The sequence below is a fragment of the Lynx canadensis genome, chromosome A2 (genome assembly GCF_007474595.2).
Source record: "Lynx canadensis isolate LIC74 chromosome A2, mLynCan4.pri.v2, whole genome shotgun sequence".
Classification (NCBI taxonomy): Eukaryota; Metazoa; Chordata; class Mammalia; order Carnivora; family Felidae; genus Lynx; species Lynx canadensis.
Genome location: NC_044304.2, coordinates 149,520,018 through 149,542,506, shown reverse-complemented (window position 1 = coordinate 149,542,506; position 22,489 = coordinate 149,520,018). Strand labels below are relative to the sequence as shown.

General features: G+C 44.0%; 1 protein-coding gene across 1 annotated transcript in view; it reads right to left on the bottom strand.

The window, feature by feature from the left end:
- Positions 1-19,774, bottom strand: part of LRGUK (leucine rich repeats and guanylate kinase domain containing) — a 107,876-nt gene extending 88,102 nt beyond the window's left edge. Inside the window, exons 1-5 of the mRNA XM_030308470.1 lie at positions 19,478-19,774; positions 12,140-12,247; positions 9,537-9,618; positions 6,092-6,192; positions 2,367-2,448 (exon numbers count right to left, since the gene is read on the bottom strand). Coding sequence (XP_030164330.1) covers positions 2,367-2,448; positions 6,092-6,192; positions 9,537-9,618; positions 12,140-12,247; positions 19,478-19,774 — 670 coding nt within the window. The remainder of the gene's footprint in view (positions 1-2,366; positions 2,449-6,091; positions 6,193-9,536; positions 9,619-12,139; positions 12,248-19,477) is intronic.
- Between the last annotated feature and the right edge of the window lie 2,715 nt (positions 19,775-22,489).

The window sequence follows — 22,489 nt, the reverse complement described above, 5'->3', positions numbered from 1 at the left end:
TTAAAGAACAAAAACAAAAAACAAACTCTAATTCCTTTCTTCACACTTGATATCAGTTTTAGGTTAGTCATAATAGTTTAATAGTTTAGTTTTTTACAAGGAAAGATAAATGTATATAGAACTTAAGACTTTCATGATAGAAATGTTTCAAACTGCACCCTCTATTTTGAGAGCCCAGACTGTCAACTGACAGAGCTCATTCAGGGTACCTTGAAGATTAGACAGAACTCTGGAAGCTCACTCCCTTCTGGCTGGGATGAGTTTGGGGGGAAGCCGGCTTCTAGACCAGTCCTTCCCAACGTTAATGTGCACTCACATCACCTGGGGGTTTTGTTAAAAATGCAGAGTCTCGGGGTGCCTGGGTGGCTCAGTCGGTTGAGCCTCCGACTTCGGCTCAGGTCACGATCTCGCGGTCCGTGAGTTCGAGCCCCGCGTCGGGCTCTGGGCTGATGGCTCGGAGCCTGGAGCCTGTTTCCGATTCTGTGTCTCCCTCTCTCTCTGCCCCTCCCCCGTTCATGCTCTGTCTCTCTCTGTCCCAAAAAAAATAAATAAACGTTGAAAAAAAAATTAAAAAAAAAAAATGCAGAGTCTCATTTCCGGGGTCTGGGGCAGAGTCCCAGAGCCTGCATTTCTAAGAAGTTCCAGGCAATGCTGATTTTAAGGCCACCAGTCTTCCTGGAGCAGTGTTCTTCGAGGTGGCCTGAGTGGATTTCTGAGCCAGGCGGCTTCTGGACCGTCTGCCTCTACCTCCCTGCAAATTCAGTGTGTACGACTGTCATACGTCAAGTGGAAGTTCTACGGCCAGGTGCTGCTCGTGTGTACTACTTGTAGTTTGCCATCAAAACATTTCATTTTGATCATTTTCTCATTAGGCTACATTCAAGAGAACTTGCTCTCTTCAAGAGCACCATCTAAATGCCCACTAACAGTTCATTCTCACACCCCAGTTCTAAAGAGCGTGGCGCTACGTTTTAAGTGTCCCATCATACGTGAAAAAGGGTTTTGTTTTTGTTTCCAACAAAATACGTCTTCAAGAAAACACATCTTCTGTTCTCCCCACGTCTCGGTCTCATTACAAGTGTAGTGTTCTAACTGCTGCCCTGTCCCTGGAATGAGGCACCCAAGGGCAATCAATCCATTCCCCGCTCGACCCTGAAAAATCCTCAGGTGGCTAGAAAGATACTGAGAAAGAGAAGGCGCTGCTCCCTCCTCAGAAAACATCAGTCTCTGGTGTAAAGAGGCTGAAGCTCATTAAACTCACAGATCCCCAATTAACCCCTTAGGCTCTTGAGGCTGGAGTGGGCCTGCTTTAAGGTATTTGCTCTGTTTGCACGGGAGCCTGACTCATGCAAAAGAGACGTTCCTGAGGCTGTTTGCGCATCAAAAGTTGTTGGTTTTGCTTTTTTAAAAAAAAAAATGAAAGTATATTTTAAATGCACTAGAGAAGCTTGCTATTCAAAGGGAGCTTACTATAAATGCTTTCGTAAAATAAAAAATCACTTATATTCCTTTTGGTCATGGCTGGATTTTCAGATATTGAATTCAATAAATGAGGGCCCAAGTGTAAGTAAATTTGAAGAGTTAGTTAAAACAGAACTTCTTGGAGCGCCTGGGTGGCTCCGTCAGTTGAACATCCGACTTTGGCTCAGCTCAGGACCTCATGGTTCATGGGTTCGAGCCCCACATTGGGCTCTGTGCTGACCGCTCAGAGCCTGGAGCCTGCTTCAGATTCTGTGTCCCCCTTGCTCTCTGCCCCTCCCCTGCTCGCGTGCACGCGAGTGCACGCACGCTCACGCTCTCTCTCTCTCTCAAGAATAGACAAACATTAAAAAAGCAAAAAAACCCCAGAACTTCTTATCTGGTTCTACAAATAAAAATCAACCTATGTTTATCAGAAGAATAACTGTCTTACTTAGCTTTTTGGGTGTAAGATGCTCTTGACAAGCCTGGCTTACGATTTTACTCCTTGGTAAATACACTATCTTTCTTCCTTTTGCGAATATCAATTCTTTTTTTTTTTTATTTTTTTTAATTTTTTTGGGACAGAGAGAGACAGAGCATGAATGGGGGAGGGGCAGAGAGAGAGGGAGACACAGAATCGGAAACAGGCTCCAGGCTCCGAGCCATCAGCCCAGAGCCTGACGCGGGGCTCGAACTCACGGACCGCGAGATCGTGACCTGGCTGAAGTCGGACGCTTAACCGACTGCGCCACCCAGGCGCCCCGCGAATATCAATTCTTAACCACTCAGGTGCGTCAGCCATCTCTAGCAAATTGTGTATCTGCCACCACTTCACATCATCCAAGTATACGCTTATTAATGGGCCTATGACGCCCGAATTTCCCCTTTGTACATTCAAAGGATACTGTCCAAAATGAGTTTAGTGAGAGCCTGGTAAGCCGACAAATCACACATTTCAGAAATTTGGTTGCAGGAAAAATCCACCTTCTGATGAGAAAAAGAGAACGGGATGTCAAAGTTTTTTTTTCGTTCACTTAACCACAACAATTCATCGCACAAGAAAAATACCTTTCTGGGTGCGGGGTTAGAGTTTAGAGCTGAAAATACGCCACGGCTAACACAGCTATTTCCTTACCAGATCCTCGTCTGCTCACTCTGAGGGGTACTGGGGAGGAGCCCCTTCCCTGTGGCCGCTGCAGACACCGCGACAACCCAGACGTTTTCGATTCCTGACGTTCCTCTCTCCCTTTCCAGCAGTTACTTCAAACTTTCTTAATCTCCCTTGAAGACTCCCCTCGATTTCACTCTTACCACCTCGTCCTTCATTTTGTCTACTGCCCAGGAAGCTGAGCTCACTGAGCTCACATTCTTATCTTCCCTGTGCCTTTTCTATTCCGCGCAAGTGCCAGAAAAATCTTTCCCATTCATCCCTCAGGGCTACATCTCATCCACTTAACACCCTTTCTCAAAGTTGACTATTTTAGGAAAGCATTTTCGGCAACATCAGTCGTTCCTATTCAAAAACCAGGAGACTGAAAAAAACGTGCAAGGACTTTGTTTAACTTCTCACCCACTAGCAAAAGATGAACAAAAATGATTAAGAAATAAAACTTTTCAAAACACTGATCCCACCCCCAAACAAGTACTAAGATTATTTTATCAATGTATTAAATACGAAATACTTTAAATATTAAAACTTTACTAACTGAATACTAACAAACATGTTGGAAACACAAGTGGCAGAAGAAAACGGATCAAGTCAATTACAGGCACTATGGCAACAGGACCACATAGTCAGTAAAACACAAATGTGCGGACCATGTGAAGAAATAGTAACGTGCAAACAAAATGCTGTTAGTATGAAAAAACAAACAAACAATGGGAACACCACGTTTTATGCATCCATACGTTCCAACTAGGTAAAAGGCAGACCATGAGCAAAGTAAGAAGTCAGTGTGGCATGATGGAATGAAGTTCCATATTCACTTTTGTCTTCTGTCTAGTTGTGATGGACTTGACATGAACGTAATGATCTAGGCTTTCTTGTAATTAACGCTTTTTATTAACACCGTTCTTCTCGTGCCACAGCTGCGCCTGCTCATCTCTAACTCTACCCCGTGGGGGTGATACGCCAATATTGTGCCCTCTATGCGGCTATGATGCCAGCCTGGCTGAGAGACTTTAAAGGGCCCTGAGATCGCGGACTCTCCCTGGGAGTTCCAATGGACCTGAAGTCTTGCCTAAAGTCCCATCCGTCAAATGAACCTTGTGTACCTGCTAAAAGCAAAAGCATTCTGGGAAATACCAAGAGCGTTTGAGAACAAGCCTCTGTTCTTCAGAGGTATGCCTTCTTGGCTGGTGGCACAAGGCTCACAGATATTAAGTGGAAAGGAAGCAGAGCTTTTCAAGGGGGTGGCCTGTTGAACACAGGCCTGACTTACTGGGAAAGCACAGGGAGGATTACATAAGATAATGTACTGAAAACACAGGAAGGCCGTGGTCATTGTCCCCAGGCTCACGCAGAGTTTGTGTGGGGCTGAAGCACCCCGCCAGGGCAGTCTGGCAATTTGCAGGCACTTCCCTAAAGTTACCAATAGATTAGCTCATTACTCTTGGGGAGCTCAGGACCTTAAAGATGGGGTATCTGAGATGCTTTTGTTCATTCGTGAAGCCTCCTTGGGGGAGGAGGAGGTAAGGATGTGAATGGAAGAACTTCCAAGGAAGTTTTTCTCGAGGATGGGGTCACGCTGTTGCCATGACTAAGTGGCCTGGGGCTTAGGACAAAGCAGAAGGGGGCAGCAAAGGAGGGAAAAGAAAACAGCCCTGCAAATAAATTCGTGATAACCTGGAGACCATGTGGCCCCACACTGAGTACAAACAGGTACCTCGTGTGGCTTATTTGGACAAAGCCACAGTGAGTGATTGGCAATCACTCTAATTTCGAAGGAGGAAAAAAAAAAACCCACTACTGATAAAAATGGAGTGAAGAGAAGAAAAATTAAGAAAAGTGTCTCACTGGCAATACAGGTGATGTGAGGTTCTTGATTTCACACAAATTTTCATATTTGTGCAAGCTCCGGCAGAATACTTGGGATCTAAGGCAATTCGGTTTGTAAATAAAATAAAATAGATAATAAAAGGCAATAATTGATGCCCATTCCTTAAACTACTTAATGGAATATTTTAGTCTACTAGATTATTAATCCCAACCTTGTGGCAATGGTTCCCAAATTTGCCGGCACATTAGAGCCACCTGGGGTTGTTTTAAAAATTCCACCTCCGGGGGGCACCTGGGTGGCTCTGTCAGTCAAGCATCCCACTCTCGATTTTGGCTCAGGCCTTGAGATAGAGCCCTGACTGGAGCCTCATGTTGAACTCAGAGCTGAGGGTGGAGCCTGCTTGGGGTTCGGTCTCTGCCCCTCCCCTGCTCATTTTCTCCTTCTCTCTCTCAAAAATAAACATTAAAAAAAATAATAATAAAGTTTACTTATTTTGAGAGAGAGAGACAGAGCATAAGTGGGGGAGGGGCAGAGAGAGAGAGGGAGACACAGAATCCGAAGCAGGCTCCAGGCTCCGAGCGGTCGGCACAGAGCCCGATGTGGGGCTCGAACCCATGAACCGTGAGATCATGACCTGAGCCAAAGTTGGACGCTTCACTGACTGAGCCATGCAGGCCCCCAAATAAACTTTAAAAAAATAAAATAAAATTGGTGACAGTTAATAATTAAAAAAACAAAAAAAAAATTCCAGGCCTGGGCCTTACCTCGGACCTCTTGAATCAGACTCTCTGGCACTGAGATCCAGCCATTAGTTTTGAGAAGTCCCCAGGGGACTGCAATGTGCAGAAAAGTCTGGGAACCACCAGTCTGTAACCTCTCTGCTGAAGTGTGGCCCACGGACCCCCAGCAGGGGCATCGCCTGAGGCGGTTGTTAAACACCCCAGTCTCAGGCCTGACTTGGGATGTCCTGGCTCAGAATCCCTAGTTTCACGAGAGCCCCAGGTGGTCTGTGTGCACATGAATGCACGAGACACGGCAGGGAACAGGCTGCTCACAGGGTTAAGTTCAGTGTCAGATGCAGGAGCAACCTCAGAGACGGATGCAGATCTGAAATCATTGCTCAAAAAAAAAAAAAAAAAAAGAAAAGAAAAGAGAAAAAGAAAACGAGGGGGGGGGGGGAAGGTTGGATCGATAAGGAGGCAAAATTTGAGCTCCCAAGGAAATTTTTGCGGATTTTCCAGGTATAAAATTTTATACTATGTTAAAAATACACAAATAATTGCCAGTATTTAAATGTGGGGGAGAGACGGAAGGAAGTCCGTTGCTTCAGCCTGAACACTATGCTTTAGCAAAGCTTCCTAAAGAGATTATCTGCAGACAGACCCCTTCCTTTTCCATAAATAAGTGATACACACATCCCCTTTTATTTCATTTCAGGCCTTTATACGATTTACTCCCATATCTTATGCTCTCAAAATTCCCGATTTACTCCCATATCTTACGCTCTCAAAATTCCCGATTTACTCCCATATCTTATGCTCTCAAAATTCCCTATTTTAGTGCTGTTTTGCTTGTGAATGTCCTTTGCAGACTGGTTAACATATGTAATTAATGTATTCATAAAACTCTACCTTGAGATTTTTGGGCGGCTTGAAATTGAAGAACGTAGTCAGTTTGTTGTGAGAAGCATTAAGTTCTAGAAGGTAAGGCATACAACTCACACAGGACAAATCTGAGGGGAAAAACAAATACAGAACAAGATAAGCCAATAAAATAAAAATTAGACTAAGCCGTTAAAAACAGCATGTGTTACATCAGAACATTTTTTAATTACACCAGTTGCAGGCACTAAATTATTCCAAACAAGTGAAATGGAGAAAAATAGGAATGTGTGAAACACACCAAGGGTAGAAAGCTCTCCATGAGCTCCTAATCTGAACCTTCCTCCCCAGGGCCTCCCCACCACTCCCATCCCCCTTTTCAAGTGACCAGTGCACCTTCCATGTCCCAGCCCGCTCTCCCGTGCACTAACAGCCAAATGCTTCAAAAAGTACCAGCCTTGGAGCCAAGGACAAGAAACGAAAGCCTTAGATAATCCTCTTGATATTAGCCCCTAAGTAACTGAATTAAGTCTTTTCAGAAAGACCGAAAATGCCCCAGTTAGAGAATTTTCTTTGATATAAATTCAATTTTGTTGTAGTTGGACTGAATCCTAAACCTCATTAATTTGAAGTGATTTCAATTATTGCTATTATTTTACTTGGACTCTGGCTTGGTTTGGAAGCAGGTCAGAGTTTTCCATTTTATCCCAAGCAAAGACTCTAAATCTCAAATACCAAGTAAAGGGTTGGGCTCCGATCCTGGTACACATAAAACACAAAAACGGTGACGTGTTGTGCGGCCTTTCTCTGCCCCTTTAGGGCAGAGGCTCGCTTCTGGGCAGCAGGAGTTAGAAAAAGACACAGAAGACTCCTAGGAGGAGGATTTAGCAGGAACACCTGTTTCCACCTGAAAACAGTCATAATAACAGCATCCCCTGCTCTTTCTCTCTTTTCATTCTATGTCACAGGAGCAGCTATTAGGATCCCTCAGAGGAAGGCCCCTGGTGGGAGGATGGAGCCCCCACACCTGAAGCTGAGCCCACTGCTTCGCCCTGTCACCAGGTGGCAGACACACCCAGAGAAGGGGGCAAGGCCAGCAGCGAGGGCCCTGCCCAGGAGCAGGTGAAGCAGGCACCATGAGCGACAGCCACCCGGCCCGCCCCTTTCGCAAGATCCCCATCAAATTCGACTTCATTCCTCTGCTCTAAGTCACACCCTTTGTTAGCCTGTCTTTATGGAATTGTTCTAGGACAGACAAATACAGAGACTTTAACACTTTGGTGGCAATTGATGCCGTGAAGGAAGGCCGCCTGGAAAAGGACACCAGAGAAACGGTCATTACTTCGCAAGTCTTGCCCATTTGTCCTTCTGAGCTCAGCTCCATGTCTAGCAGTCAGTAGTGGCCTCAACACTATTACCGTCCAGCAGCCCCCGAACCTCCCTGGAGCTGATCTTTCTGTGGGCAGGTAGGTGCCGCACGGAGGAGCTGTCTTAAGCAGAAGCAGCAGCTACCACGCAGATGGAGATAAGGAAATGGCGAGTACGTCTCACGCTTTATGCACCACTAAAGCCTTCAAATCACTCTGACAGGGAAAAAAAATGCATGGTCTAGGTTGTTGGGCTTCTGACCCACGCAGGCCCAATGATCCCCACTCGGTGCAGTGACCCCCGTGTCCACCAGATGGCAGGAGTTCCTTGCGTCTACGACGGTGGTTCTCAAAGTGTGGTCGCGGACGGGGAAACATCCGCTTCCCCAGGGAACTAATTTAGAAATGCAAATCCTCAAGTCCCACCCCAGAGCTACAGAATCAGAAACTGAGGGTGGGGCACAGCCATCGGCGTTTTAACAGGCCCCCCAGGTGACTCTGATGCAAGTTGAAATCTGGTCTACATCATAACGTTTCAGAAAGCTGCGCCTTACAGTTGGTTCTCAAACACTTGACGAGCTACAAAAATGGGCGGTAAAAGATTAAAGAAGACTGATGTGAGGAAAGCGCCATTCGCAACTGTCGATGCCAGGGTATGAAGCCCCCATGGCTACACGGGGCAATTCCTTATCCAGGAAAGGAAACCAACCTTGGAGTGGTGGGGGGCGGGGCAGCTCCTGCCAGAACTAACGCCCGAGAACTGTTTCCCAAGATTGGATACTTGGATTTGCTTTAAGATAACCCTGGGGAGGGACCCCTAGGGTGGCTCAGCCGACCCCTCCTGATCTCTGCTCAGGTCCTGCTCTTTGCTTCAGGGAAGGAGCCCTGGCCAGGCACTTCACTGACAGCGGGGAGCCTGCTTGAGATTCTCTCTCTCCTCTCTCTCTGCCCCTCCCCTGTTGGTGCACGTACGTGCAGGCTCGCTCGCTCTCTCTCTCTCTCTCAAAATAAATAAATAAATAAACAAACAAACAAACAAACAAACAAACATTTAAAAAATAAATAAAACATTAAAAAAAAAAAACTAAAATAGCCCCGGGGAAGGTGGAGAGAGAGGTATAGGTGAAACCAGACGGGCCATGAGCCAATAAGTGTGGAATCTTGAATGTTCATTACAATAGTCCCTGATTGCACTTTTGTAATTTTCCATTAAAAAAAAAAAGATTTAAAACAACTAGAAAAAAAGTAATAAGTCTTTCAAAACAGTAGCATTTGAGGAATAAACAATGCTAGAATATTTCTTAGCCCGTGAAAAGCAAGGCTGAATTTTAATTATTGCTGTCATAGGAGGGGAAGAAATCAGACACGAGCCAGGGAAAACCGCATCAGCAACATTTAACTGTCACAATAAAGGCCAAAGAAGCGAGTGGAAAGACGATCAGTGAAGAAAACAGGTTTGAAGTAACAACTGCTGACTTCCATCGAAGTGTAAGCAACAGACACTGGCCACTTCGGCTTCAAATAAGACCGGAGAATTAGAAATAAGAATCAAGTTCCGAAGAAGATGTGACTAATTTCATTAAATGTGAGCAAGAGGTCACAACAAATACGTGACAGGGAACTACAAATGGTGGGAGTTGAAAGAGTCAACCACATGTATAGAGACAGCAGAAAAAGAGAGGAAAAAATAAATGTGTGAATCCCTGGTGCTCAAATAAGAACAGAGGTAACTGGCCAGAATTAAAACGTAGAAAGGCAAAATAAAGAAAAGAATCCATTAAAGGGGGAAAAAAAGGGGGGGGGGACGGTGGGGACCAATTCATCTGCATTGAATAAACTAATAGTGGGAAAGACAAGGGAATCATCAAATATTCAGGAAGCATTTAAGAAGTAATGAGCCATCTCTTTCAAGGAAAAAACAAAGCAAACATTCAGTGGGCTACTCTTCAACATCACTGAGTGCATTTCAACGGTAGCGGTAGCGTAAAATGGATCCACAATAGCATTTACATCAAGTTTGGTGGAATAAAACCATATCAGGTACCGCAAAGCTTACATTTGGAAATAACTGAATGATCCATCAATCTACTAGAATGAAAATTACATACCTTCAATTTTATTTAGCGAAAGATCCAACTTTTGTAGGTGAACATATTCACAGAGAATGCTAATGTCAATTAAACCACAACCCTGAGAAAAGAAAAGGAAAAACGCTTTAATGTTGCTTTAACAGGTTAGTCTTCAGCCTTCTCAGGACACGTAGAAATAATAGATGACAGAAAGAAATCCAGAATTTCTTTCAAAAGTGTAGTAATTAAATGAAAGAACTAAATCTGAAGCTGACTACTAACAGGATCTCAAAGCAGACTACAGACTCCTTTTAAAAATGCATTTCTCTGAAGCAGAACGTAGCTTGGAAAATTAGTGGTATTAGCAAGAACAAATACAACATGAAAAGGCAAATTAAAGCAGTGTCACGTAGACCTTTAGAGCAGAGTTTTATTATTAAAAAACAGAAACAAAACCAAACCAAAAAAACACATCACGTAATAGCAGTAAGGCCAAAGCCTTTCTCTAGTAGAAGGCAGATGCCTGGAATTTAAATGAAATGCTTAAGAGATCTCCTGAGTAATCAGGAGATCATTAATGACATTATCACCTACACTTAGGGTCCTCCTATTCAAAGCTCCTCCTTCACAGTGATCTCCTCTGTTCAAATAAAACTGAGATCCATAGGGCAGACTATTCCCAATTTGGAGATGAGGAATATGAGGGACAGAGAGGGATGGAAATAATCTAAAATCACACAGCAAGTTAGCATCAAAGTAGCTGATCCAAGTCTCCTGAATCCTTCTCCAGGATTCTTTCCACAAAATCTTGCTTCTAGAGAACTTCAAGATGGAGTGGAGGGGAATGTGGTCTCTTGGAACAGACTCTTATTACTGGTTTATGTTGCAGTGTCAGAATCAGAAAAAGCCAGCCAGTGAAGTATCCTGATAAGCAAGTTCTCTAATAGAATGATGATAAAAATGTTCAATGAAGGTGTAATAAATATGTACTGAAGGGGAGCCTGGGTGGCTTAGTTGGTTGAGCGTCCGACTTCGGCCCAGGTCATGGTCTCACGATTCGTGGGTTCGAGCCCCCCATCGGGCTCTGTGCTGACAGCTCAGAGCCTGGAGCCTGTTTCAGATTCTGTGTCTCCCTCTTTCTCTGCCTCTCCCCTACTTGTTCTCTCTCTCTCCCATGCTCTGTCTCTGAAAAATCAATAAAAACATTTTTAAAATTTTTTAAAAAAATATGTACTGAAAACCTACCAGGTACAAGGCATTGTACACAATGAGAAATACAGTGCAATGGTGGAGTAGACCTATACGGTGCCCCTAAGAAACTCAGGACTTTGGGAGGAAAGCCTATGTACATAAGTAATAAGAAAAATTAAAAAATAACATGTAACTTAAGATATAAGGGGGGGGGGAAATCACTAAACCAGGAAACCCTAAAAAAGTGTATTCAGTGAGACAGGTTATGAAGGCAAAGTAATTCAACATGTAATATCTCAAATGTAAGGAGGTCAGCGGCAAAGTAAGTTAAGTTTCAGTCCATCTTGCTGAAATAAATTTCAAAGGATTGCTTTTTTTTTTTTTTTTTGGTAGATCAATTTAAGTCATAGCACTACATACATAAGTAGAATACTGATTGAAATGGACTTGTATGGGGATATATTGGATGCTGGAATGATCTACCACCCCGATGCCTAACATAGGGCAATGCACATAGGATGCTCCCTGTAAGTTATTGCCTAACTGTCTGAGTCATCCACAAAATGTTATAAAGTGAAAAGAGTAAAAGATTACAGCCTTAATAGGCTGTCCTCAAAGGATAGGCAATAGAACCGGCACGGAAGAAACGAGTTTACATTTCTTGGATAGTTTACTAGTTCAAATCCAAGACAGAACAAGATTGCGACCGTATATGCTTTGTTTGCTGTGAATTATACTTAGCCAAATTATGGTACAATAGCAAAGTTTCAGTGTGCTTTTTTTCACCTATATATCTGCATTTATTGTGTGGATCTCCAAGGAATATTTAATACTTTACAATATAAGGAAGCAAAAAGAGTTAAATTATTTCTCTAGGACTATAAAGAAACAAAAGGAAGAGTCTGTACTTTGCTCTTACAGCTTCTCTTATGATAAAAGTGCCAAGATTATGTGTTAGTATTGATATCTTGAAAATTGATGAATAACAGTATGTCTGGAAAGTGAGTTATAGCTCAAAGCTACTTGTTTCTTGATATGCTTGGGAGTGGGAGCGGAAAGTCAATACCAAAATACTTTGTTCCCTTGGATTTAGATATTAATTTTAGTCCTGGCACTGATCAGAGAGAAAATTCTTAAAGAATTTTTGATTGGTTTCACAGAGTTAAATTCAACTTCTAGAAAGAAAGCATTGATTACTATAATATAGACTACTTAAGATAAAAGCAAGAGTCTAAAGGGAATGGAAACAAAGGAATTCAGGGCCTGATTACTGGATTGCCCAGGGCTCTTTGATGCCTAACATTACAGAAATAACTCTTCTTGTCAGTCTCCATCAAATGCAAGACTCTGAGATCTAGGGCCACCCCAAAAGCTATGAGTATCAGGAAAAATAGATATGGTCCAACCAGTATCAAGACATAGCCAACCCATGGTGATCTTGTCATACTCACTGATAAAGTTAGATTGAGGTAGACCTGCTCAGTGCCAGAACCTGAGCGCCCCAACTGGTGAAGGGCGTTGGCCACAACCTCCTCTCTCAGTACCCCATCAAATTCCTCCTGCAAAAAAACCCACAGACAAACACCAGAGAGGACAAAGGACTTCCGTTAGAAAAGAAACAATCCACGTCCTTATAGACAGCACTTACCTTGTATATTACATACTCAGGAGCTGACCCCTCCAAAATTTACCAGCCCTGAAGAAAATTCTGTGTTGAGGACACATACATAGGACATATAATTAAATAAATATCTATCTAATCCGTGCTTTCATTGCCACTGCATTTTCAGGCGATCACTTGCTTTAGGTATTCACAGTGAATGAACACGATGGCAGTGGAAGCGTCACCATTAGTGGTGATAGCTACGTTGATTGCTTCTCTGTTCCAGGCGCTAAGAGCTCTCAGTAAGCAACTCATTGAATCCTCTTGACAACCCTGAGGTAGGTACTCTTAGTTCCATTTTACAGATGAAGAAACTAAGGCTTCCAGGGGTTAACTTGCCTGAAACCACATAGCTAGTATATGACAGAAACAGAGGACAAACTTGAATCTGTCTGACTCCAGGGCAATTCCAACCGCTGTACTAGACTGCTTGCCTACACCCAAAAGGATGGTTACATCCAAATTAAGGCAATTACTTTAAAAAAAAATTTTTTTTGTTTATTTTTGAGAGAGAGAGAGAGAGAGAGGGAGCGCGAGCGCATGTGAGACACAGAATCCGAAGCAGGTTCCAGGCTCTGCAGAGCCTGACTCAGGGCTCAAACCCAGGAGCTGTGAGATTATGACCTGAGCCGAAGTTGGATGCTTAACCAACTGAGCCACCCAGGCGCCCCAAGGCAATTACTCTTCTAAATCTGGTATTCTTGCTGGAAAAAATAGGTTCTTGATTTGCTTTCTATTAGCTAATTTTGCCAGATTCATACAATTTACAAGATTTATTCAAAGGGTAATAATCATTTCCATAAGGAGGTTGGCCCTTGGTCCATAGAAAGCCATGAACCAGTGGTGACTCCATATGCCCTCTCCCCCGCACCCCCCCCCAAAAGAAAACAAACAGAAGAGACAACAGATAGATCAGTACTGTGTTTGAACTGACTTCGACTCTACAATGACCAACACTTTAACCCTAACACCAGCATGAGGACACAAAATCCAGTAATCCCATCAATCACACCAAGATAACTAACCATGACCAGCATGGGGACCATGATGGCAAAACACCCTTTCCAGCTCTGTACTCATTCAGGAATCAACAATGATGCTCAGGCCGCTGGTACTGAGGTGCAACTACATAGGTGTATGCTACTAAAAAGAGTTTCTCCCCTGCCCCCAGCCCATTTCCACTAGCCCAGAGGAGCAAATATCGCTCATATGAAGATAGGGCACAGGCTTTGGGGCTCGGCAGCTTGGCTTGAACCCCAGATCTGCCATTTTGAATTTACAACTTTGCCCATATTCTTCATCTATAAATAGGAAATTTTATTACCTTCTCTCAATGTTTTAGGGAAAATGAAAAAAAAAAAAATAGTGCATATAAAGCTCTTAGTGCCTTGCCTAGAACTGTAGAAGTGTTCCCAATAAATGAGTTGTTTCTACTAATTGATGAAGTTAGAAATTCCACATCTTCATGTTTCATTCTTCCTTACCCATCAACCTGTTTACAAATGGAGGAAAGACACTCACTTTTCTTTTTTTTAATTTAAATTTTAGATAGTTAACATACCGTGCAATAGTGGTTTCAGGAGAATTCAGTGATTCATCACTTGCATATAACACCCAGTGCTCGTCACAACAGACACTCACTTTTCTAAATAAAGTTCCAACTTCTTATATAAAGCCTGAGTAGGATTAGAGGTGGGGGTGTTACCTTCCCTCCAAAACTTTCCATCTAAACCTCTTATGTTTACCTGACCCACCCCTCTTTTTCCTGGATGTGAAAAGATATTACACCTCTGACTGATAGGAGGTAAATGTCTGTTTTTCAACATAGCCACTGATACGGAGACTGGCCACACCATCAGCATGTTCCCAGATTCCCATAGCAAGCCTCCCCATGGCAACCCCCTCACACCTTCTTTGAAGTTCCTACCATTTATCAGTATCACACCTTTCCCTTCTGATCTTGGGTCATTTTCAGACCTCTACAAGCCCTACCTTTATCTTGGATGGCTTCAGAATGCCTGAGGATGGCCATTCACCCCTACTACTCCCAAGCACATGCACGTACACGTTTCCTTCTCAACTCTAGGCACTTTAAATGATCTCTACGCAAATTCCGCCACTCACTCCCATGGGCATGCCCCGGACTGGGCCATGCCCAGTTAGTCATCATGCTAAACTGTTCCACCTTAGAAACCTCAGACCCTAGTATCCTACTCTGTGATCCTACAACTACCTGTCCTTCTACCTTTCCAACACCCACTCCCCCTGTTCTGTGAGGATGTCAAGATCTCCAGTTTGTTCCTCTTTCCCTTCCTCAGAGTCTATCTGTCCCCTCCTCCTCCCTTCTCTACTTGGTATGCCATGGGCAATTTCAGTGTCTCTCTACCCTCAAGTCTCTGACTGCTTGTCCCTTGACTGAAACTACCACGTACACGCCCAAACCTGAATCAAGTTCACAATCAACTACTGCGCTGAGGCGGGACGGTGTCATGTTCATCATTCATTTGGGATAAAAATCTTTATAGCAGGCCAGGCACATGCCAGCCAGGATGCTGGGCTCAGTGGACAGAATTATGAATAAGACATAGTGCCTACCCTTAAGGGATTTACAATTCAATCTGGGAGCCAGACAAGTACACAAGCAATTTCAATAGTTTGATAAATATTACATACAAGTGAGCAGGGTGCTTTGACTATAAGTAGGGCATCCATTTTATGTCAGTTCTAGTGGGGATTAGGAGGTTAGCAAAGGCTTGCTGGGGGAGAAAGCAATGAGGTTGAGACCCAAGTAACTGAGTTGTTCTGGCGAAGGGGAAGAAAGGGCAGGAAGGAGGACCAGGAAGGGTACTGCAGGCAAAAGGGGCAACGTGTACAAAATCCCAAAGGCAAAGGTGTGCATGGCCCACTGGGGAAACGACGAGCAGCTCAAAACAGCTGAAGCATAAAGTGGGAGGGGGAATACAGTGCGTGGTAGCTGGTGGGCGCTCAAACATGGCTAAGTGAATTCATAAACCTCTCCTGCCTTTGAGCTGAGTGGGCTGGGAGAGGCCTCACAACCATGCATGCTGGTACCACTGCAGAGTCAACTTTTAGCTTGGCCTGGTGCTGTTCCAGTCCCCTGCTCTGCATCAGCTGCCTTCTACCTCTGACCTTGGCTACCGAGTCTTCATCCACTCCTCCAGCCTTCAGGTGCCTCTACTCCTTAGTCCTTGCTCTCAGCAGGTGCACTTCTCCTCCGCTTCCAACGCAAAGCAGAAGCAGTCAGGCATCAACCCCCTCAGCGTTCTGCACCTGTTCCTGGGCAGTGTTCTGCCCTTCACTGGGGTCTCAGAGGCAGACTGCTTTCTTGTCCACACTCAGGGCCCCCGCCTCCTGTTTCCTCAGGGACCTGGCTCAGGGACCAGCCACTTACCTGGGCCCGGGCCCTGTCACTTCTCCAGCTGTACAAGTCTGTGAATCTCTTCAATCCTACACACTGCTTTAGCTACAGTTACCCTAAATAACCAAGCTAGAGCAGAACTGCTTTTTCATCCTTTAGTGCCCCCTTGCTCACCCCCCGTCACTCTTCAACTCCCTTCAGGTGGGCTTCTGCCTTCACCACATCACAAAACCACATGAGCCAAGGTCTCCAACTGCCCTCAAATGGGCAAAGCCAATGAGCACTTGTTAGACGCCTTCCCACTTAACCTACTGGCAGCACAACTCATTTCCATGGTCTTGAGACTCTTTCTTGCCTTGGTTTCCCATCACACAGCTCTTCTCTTCTTCTTCTCCTTCTCCTTCTCTTACCATTTCTTTCCAGCTTCCTTCCCTGATTCCTCTTCATCTGCTGGTGACTTAAATACCTATACCCCCTGGGGGTCTTCCCTTGGCCCTCATCTCCTCTTTCTAGATGGCCTCACAGACTCCAGTGCTGAGTATCTCAGGTCTCCTACCCTTAGGCCCCCTCCCCTGATTTCCAGACTCATGTGATTCATAAAACCAACCCATTCATGCACAGCTGCACCTGTCCCCGTTTCCTATTGTGGTCAGTGGCCTTAACACACCCCCAGACCATGCCATAGACCTAACAGTCATCCTAGACTCACAATATTTAATAAATATTTTAAATGTCTTAATTTTAAGCTCCCTTTCCATCCCCACTCCCACTGCTTTGATCCAGACTCTTGTTTCTCCTCCATAGACATTGCTAGAGCCTTCTCATTGACATCCCTGTCTCCAGTCCTACCATCAGGGCAGTTCTAATCAATCTAATCTAATCTAATCAGGGAGGCTCCTCTCTGCTCAGACACCCAAGTCTACAGTCTGTAAAACAGCATAAAACCCTCCACAATCTGACCCCCACCTCAGCTGCTCTCACCTGTAAATCATCAGTAGGAACAGCTGCCATCTCCCTGCCCACACAACCCCATCCACCAAGACAAGGGTCTGCTTCCCTCGAAGTCTCCCATGATCCCTGCCATCCAGCTGTCATCTGTACACAGCTCTGTGGATAACGCTTGAGATGCTGAAGAGCTGTGACTTACATTCTTATCTGACCTTGAGAGGAGGGACCACGAATGTCCTCAATTATGTTCTCATCTTCTGCCTTTACTATTGCTATTATGCATTACCTCTATAATTTTTAGGAACCTACTCTTCATCAGACACTGTATTAAGAGTTTTAACAGACTTTCTTATTCAATTTGCTATTTATAACTGCCCCATGAGTAGGTATCATTTACCCACAGTTACTAGCAGAGTGCTTTCCATGCATCAGACACCTGTCGTGGGCCCAGATGCTTCTGCCCTATATAGTCAAAGTGTGCTTCCTACGTAGCAATCTTTCAGTGAATGCGTGTTCAAAGTCAGCTAAATTAACCAAATCACTTAATGAGCTATACTTAGCAGATAAAAAACATGTGCATTATGACTTGTATCAGTAACAGTAAAAATAATGTATTTTTAAGTATTTACACACATAGGTTCTTGTTTAATTCTCACATCTCCTGTGAGGTAGGTATTATTAGAATTCCCAGATTACAGATGAGACATAGAGGTGAAATAAATTGCTCAAAATCTCAAAACCAACCGAAGGCTGTACATAAATCTTTGACTGCAAAGGCAGTATTCTGAACAGCCTGTCTGTGCTACCTCCTTACCTCCTTAAGTTCACCAGGGCTCCGGAGACTAATCACACTATAGGCACTCAAGAACCACTGGGACCATCACAGCATTATAAACCTTAACCAGGCTAGGAGATGGACATAAATCTCTGAACATGAAAGTCTAAATCTTTGCTTTTATAAGCTTTCAGTTTATTCGGCATATTAAAACTTATTCGATACCATAAAATGCTAAAACAGGATGTAAGAACACAAAATAAATATTAATACTTAGAATACGAGTGGAGGAAATAATAAACTTTTCCACACACAGCCTACAAGCCAGGAATAACCAGTTCAAGTCAACCCCCACTATGGTTTGTTAATGGCATACTGAAGACAGATTAACACCGGCACTAATGAACCCCACAGCCCAAGAGCATGCGTTAATTAGAATAATAAAGTAAACCGGTGAGCCACCTGCGAATTCCTTTGGGGGAAGCTGGTAGCAACCATGCAAACATCTCAAAGTTGTAAAAACACTGCTACAGTTTTGCTATAGACACGGTGAAGGGTAGCGAAGTACATCACCAAAGGATGAGTAAAATAAGAAATAATTTTCTATTGCCCACTTTAAGAAAAACGAATTGTGTAACAAGCCCATATAGGTGGAGGTAGGAGAAGAGGAGAGTCTAAATGGGAGGTAAGGGCAGGAAAATGAGCCAAATGTTGAAAGTGGGCAAAAGGATGTTACAAAAGAAGGGAACCTAAGTAGGAAAAGAGTGCAGTTCATGAATGGCAGGACTGGAATAACACGGGACCGCGCAAATTACAGAGGCGTGAATAGGATGAAAGAGGACAAATCGGAGAAGGAGTCTGTGAAAGAGAACAGGAATAACAAAGAAACACATGCTAAGAAAATGGGCAAAGATGAGAAGTGGTGAAGCCAGAATGTCACATAATGTCGCAGGGGATACTGGAAACATTCTATTTCTCTGTATTCTATCTACTTTGGAAAAGAATTTGGAGCAGTTTATACTATGAAGGAAGAGGAAAGGGGAGAGGAAAAACCTAAAAAAAAAAAACTATTAAAATTAAGAAAAATATTGATTCTGAGTTTCCTGGCAGCCAAGACAAAGAGGAAAATCCAATCGTTTATTCAAAGCAAGCCAATCAATTTGTATTTTTGAAGGAAAGCAAACAATGTATTAGAGACCAAGGGAAGGAAGTGATAAGAGATAGAAAGGGACCAACTCCCCACTCCTCCCACCCCTGCAAAAAACCCCAAAACCTAGGCCAGGGGGTAAAAAAGGAAGAGGATGAGTACGAGTGTAGGAAAGAAGTAGAATTGGGTAATGTTTAGAAAAGGTATTGTAGAAAAGAGAGAATTTATATTAAGGTGAAGGCAATTAATGTGAACGTCAGGCAATACAGATGGGAATTTAAGAAACATTCCCCACCTGTGAAAATACTACCACAGTGAGCCAGCTGCTCGAACATTCTAAGGGTCTTTCTATGGTGGGTGGATGGGTGGGTGTGTGGGTGTGCGTGTCTTGCATAATGCATTATATACCCCTGGCAGAAGCAATACATTAAACTTCTAAGTCACTTAATGTTTGAGTTCGCGCTTATCAGATTACATCACGAGAGTAATTTTTTGTTTCCTCGAGGAAGGAGGACGAAGGGACTGCAAGCTGGAGAGTGTTGGAGCACTTCACAAAAATCACAGAAAAGGGTGTAAGGGATGCCAAACACGAACTCTGCCTCTTCACCATACTGTCGAAGCACAACTTTTAAAAGCTAAATGTAGAACTCCCATACAAATAGGTGGAAACTGTTTCATGAGGACGCTGTGTAACTTGACTCTTAAGAAACCAAAGGTGCTACTGAGAAATAAAGGAGACGCGGGGAAATATTCCAGACCAAGGGTGAGGAGGGAAGAAAGGGGCGGGAGCCTAGGCGCGGGACATTGCCGCCTGAGTAGCAGGGCCGGACGCCTGGAGAAGGGAGCGAGGGGGGGAGGGGAGGGGGGGAAGGCACACCTCCAAATTCAGCATCTCGGACTCTGAGGACTCCTCGGATTCCACTTCGCCCTCGCCCACGTCCCCGCAGTCCTGTCCGTCCGCGTCCGACTCCACAGAGCGGTGAACGAGCTGCGGGAGCAGGTAGGACGAGGCTCTGTGGAAAGTACCTTTCCGTCTCTGCCCCATGGGGGAAGAAGACCAGCAAGACTGACGCTCTTTTTCTGAGCGCGACAGTATCGACTGGGCTCCGCGTCGTGAACTACCCTGGAGAGAGGAAGGCATCGGCCACTGGGGATCGCTCCCGGCGGTCGCCATCTTGTTTACAGGGTTGCCTAGGAGACTGCCGCCAGGGGAGGAGGAGCCGCAAGGGATTCTGGGCTGTAATCTCCGCTCCTCCGCGCGTCCTCGCTTAAGGTCTGCGCCGTCCTTGGAGCTTGACTTTTTCTTTGGTTTTTGTTTAGTTCGTTCGGTCGCTGGCTTTGTTTCTTTTTGCTTGTCTTTCTCATTTTCACCTTTTTTCTCCGCACCCCTTTGGTCTCCAGTTGTTTTCTCCTGGCCTGGTGGCCCGTCTTAGGGAATTTTCATCCCCCCCTAAGATCACCTGTGAGCCTCCTTCCCGCACCTGCCTCATTCACAAAGGCTCTGTCCGCGGAGTGGTACTTTGAAAGTGTTAGTCTGATGCTCTCTGTTGGAAAGCTAATTAACACTGAAATTTTACTCTATGCGGACCTTGGTGTTAGGAGACGAGGTCGTGCATAAATGAAATACAAGACATGGTTCCTGTCCTTCTTACTTAATTGCGGGTAATAAAGAGAAACTACCAGACGAGGACTGAGGGCTGATTTGCAATTAATTTACATTACCCGCCCCCCTTCCCCCAAATGATAAGCCATGTCCTTGGGGAGAGACACGGGTTATGGTCTAACAATCCAAAGAAGAAAAAAAACGATTGTCAAATTGACACTGTATCTGAAAGCCTCTGAAAAGCTATTAGCATCCCATAAATAATTGTATTAGTCAAGTGACCTGCATTGGTAATTATTTTTATCTTGTTGCATAGGTTCCCTGTGCAGTTTCATAAAATACTCTTGCAAGATTACAAAGCATGATTTTATGCTAGTGTGATTTTATGTGACCCAAATCCCATAGCCTTGAGCTCCACAAAGTAGACACTCTATGGAAAAGCAGAATGAAAATTATAGTAACTATTATTGCCATAGCGATGACAATAGAAATCCTTGCAGGCAAGTCGCCCTCATCTTCCTGGCCTTACAGGGCCTTTTCTCCATGCTTCAGTGAAAGCAGTTGCAAATACAAAATGATCCTGTCAATGGCTGTCAGGGGAGAAAGAGAAAAAATCCTTATGGACACCATCCATTGACTATTATCTTTCTCAGTGCTTGAGGGACCGTTAAAACTGACATAAAGCTTTCAGAATTACCTTCCTTCATTATCTTGCTAGTCATAAATGTAAAGGCCACAATGAAAGTATCTCTTTTTGCTTGGCTCATCTCGCTGCTTGCTTATTTCTTTTTCCAGGGGGTAGAGACTCCTCCAAGGGATTTTTTCTTCACTGTCACCCCCGCAGGACCTGGCTCTAGGTAACTGACATAGGGAAGAAGGGGGCAGAAAGTATAAAAATGGAAACCCAGTGTAGTTTTGGTTTCTTAAAATAACTTAATCAGCATTTCTAGCAAAGCAAGATTTGCCAGTGTTAATCTATTGAGGACAATGCCTTAAGACAGAGTTAGGACCTGTCAAAGAATAATTTTCAAAAAACATGATTCTCATACAAAAAACTGAATGAAACATGGGAAAGATTTTATTCAGCTCATTAAGTAATGGGAAAACCAGTATGATGGTTACAGGGTATTCAGAATACACAAAGAAAGGCATTCTGAAATAAGTTCACTAAGTTAAAGGGGGGAAAAAAAACTGGTTAATGCCCTGCAGGATATAAGACTATACCTTTGGAATCAGGTATTTCTAAGTGCTTTCTTTCACCTTCACATTTACCCTATGTCTATCCCCATTTGACAGATGAGGTAACTGAGGCCCAGAGAAGTTAAGTGACTGGCCCAAATTCAAGTGGTGGTGCTAAGATCCAAACCCAGAATGTTCAATTACCATTAGTGCAGATGGATAATGTGAGTCAAGGTAAAGGGACACAAGAGGTGTCAGAAGCATCAGTTAATGTTTTTAAGGATAAATAAAAGAATTCACTCGAAAGACCCTTTCATATATAATCATAGCATGTCAGAACTAAAAATAATTTAAAAGCTTATCTTATTGAATTTTTCCTTTTTTAAAAAAAATGTTTTTTATTTATTTTTGAGAGACAGAGAGAGAGAGAGAGACAGAGCACGAGCAGGGGAGAGGCAAAGAGAGAGAGAGACACAGACTCTGAAGCAGGCTCCAGGCTCTGAGCTGTCAGCACAGAGCCTGACGCGGGGCTCAAACTCACAGACTGTGAGATCATGACCTGAGCCGAAGTCGGGCGCTTAACCGACTGAGCCACCCAGGCCCCCCTGAATTTTCCCTTTTATAGAAGAAGGAATTGATGGTCCACCAGAGACAAAAACTTGCCCCAAATCACCTGACTTGTTAGCAGCTGAGCAGGAATTTGGACTTCTCGTTGAGTTTGGACTTCTCGTTGCTCAATCTTTGCTCTTGCTACTTCACCAAAATGCTCCCTAAGCTGGAATTGTATGAAAAGAATCGCTACTTTGGGATTCTGGGCATCAAAAAAGAAGGCATGGGGCGCCTTGAGGACATACAGAATAGGCTACTGGGAGGGCAGAATTAAAGCGGTCAAGAGCTGTAGTCTGAAAGAAGGTGCTAATTAGAGCTTTAGCTACTAGGTAGCTTTGCCCCAATAATATTATTTACCCTTACTCTTAACTTTTCTGTGTGGAACAGGGGTCTCCCCCAGTCTGGAGCCAGCATGCTAACGTAATTGACAATGGGAAGAAAAGGCAGGGACAGACTCTCTGTTTCCTGTATTTAGGGAGAGTACATTCCCAGGAGTAC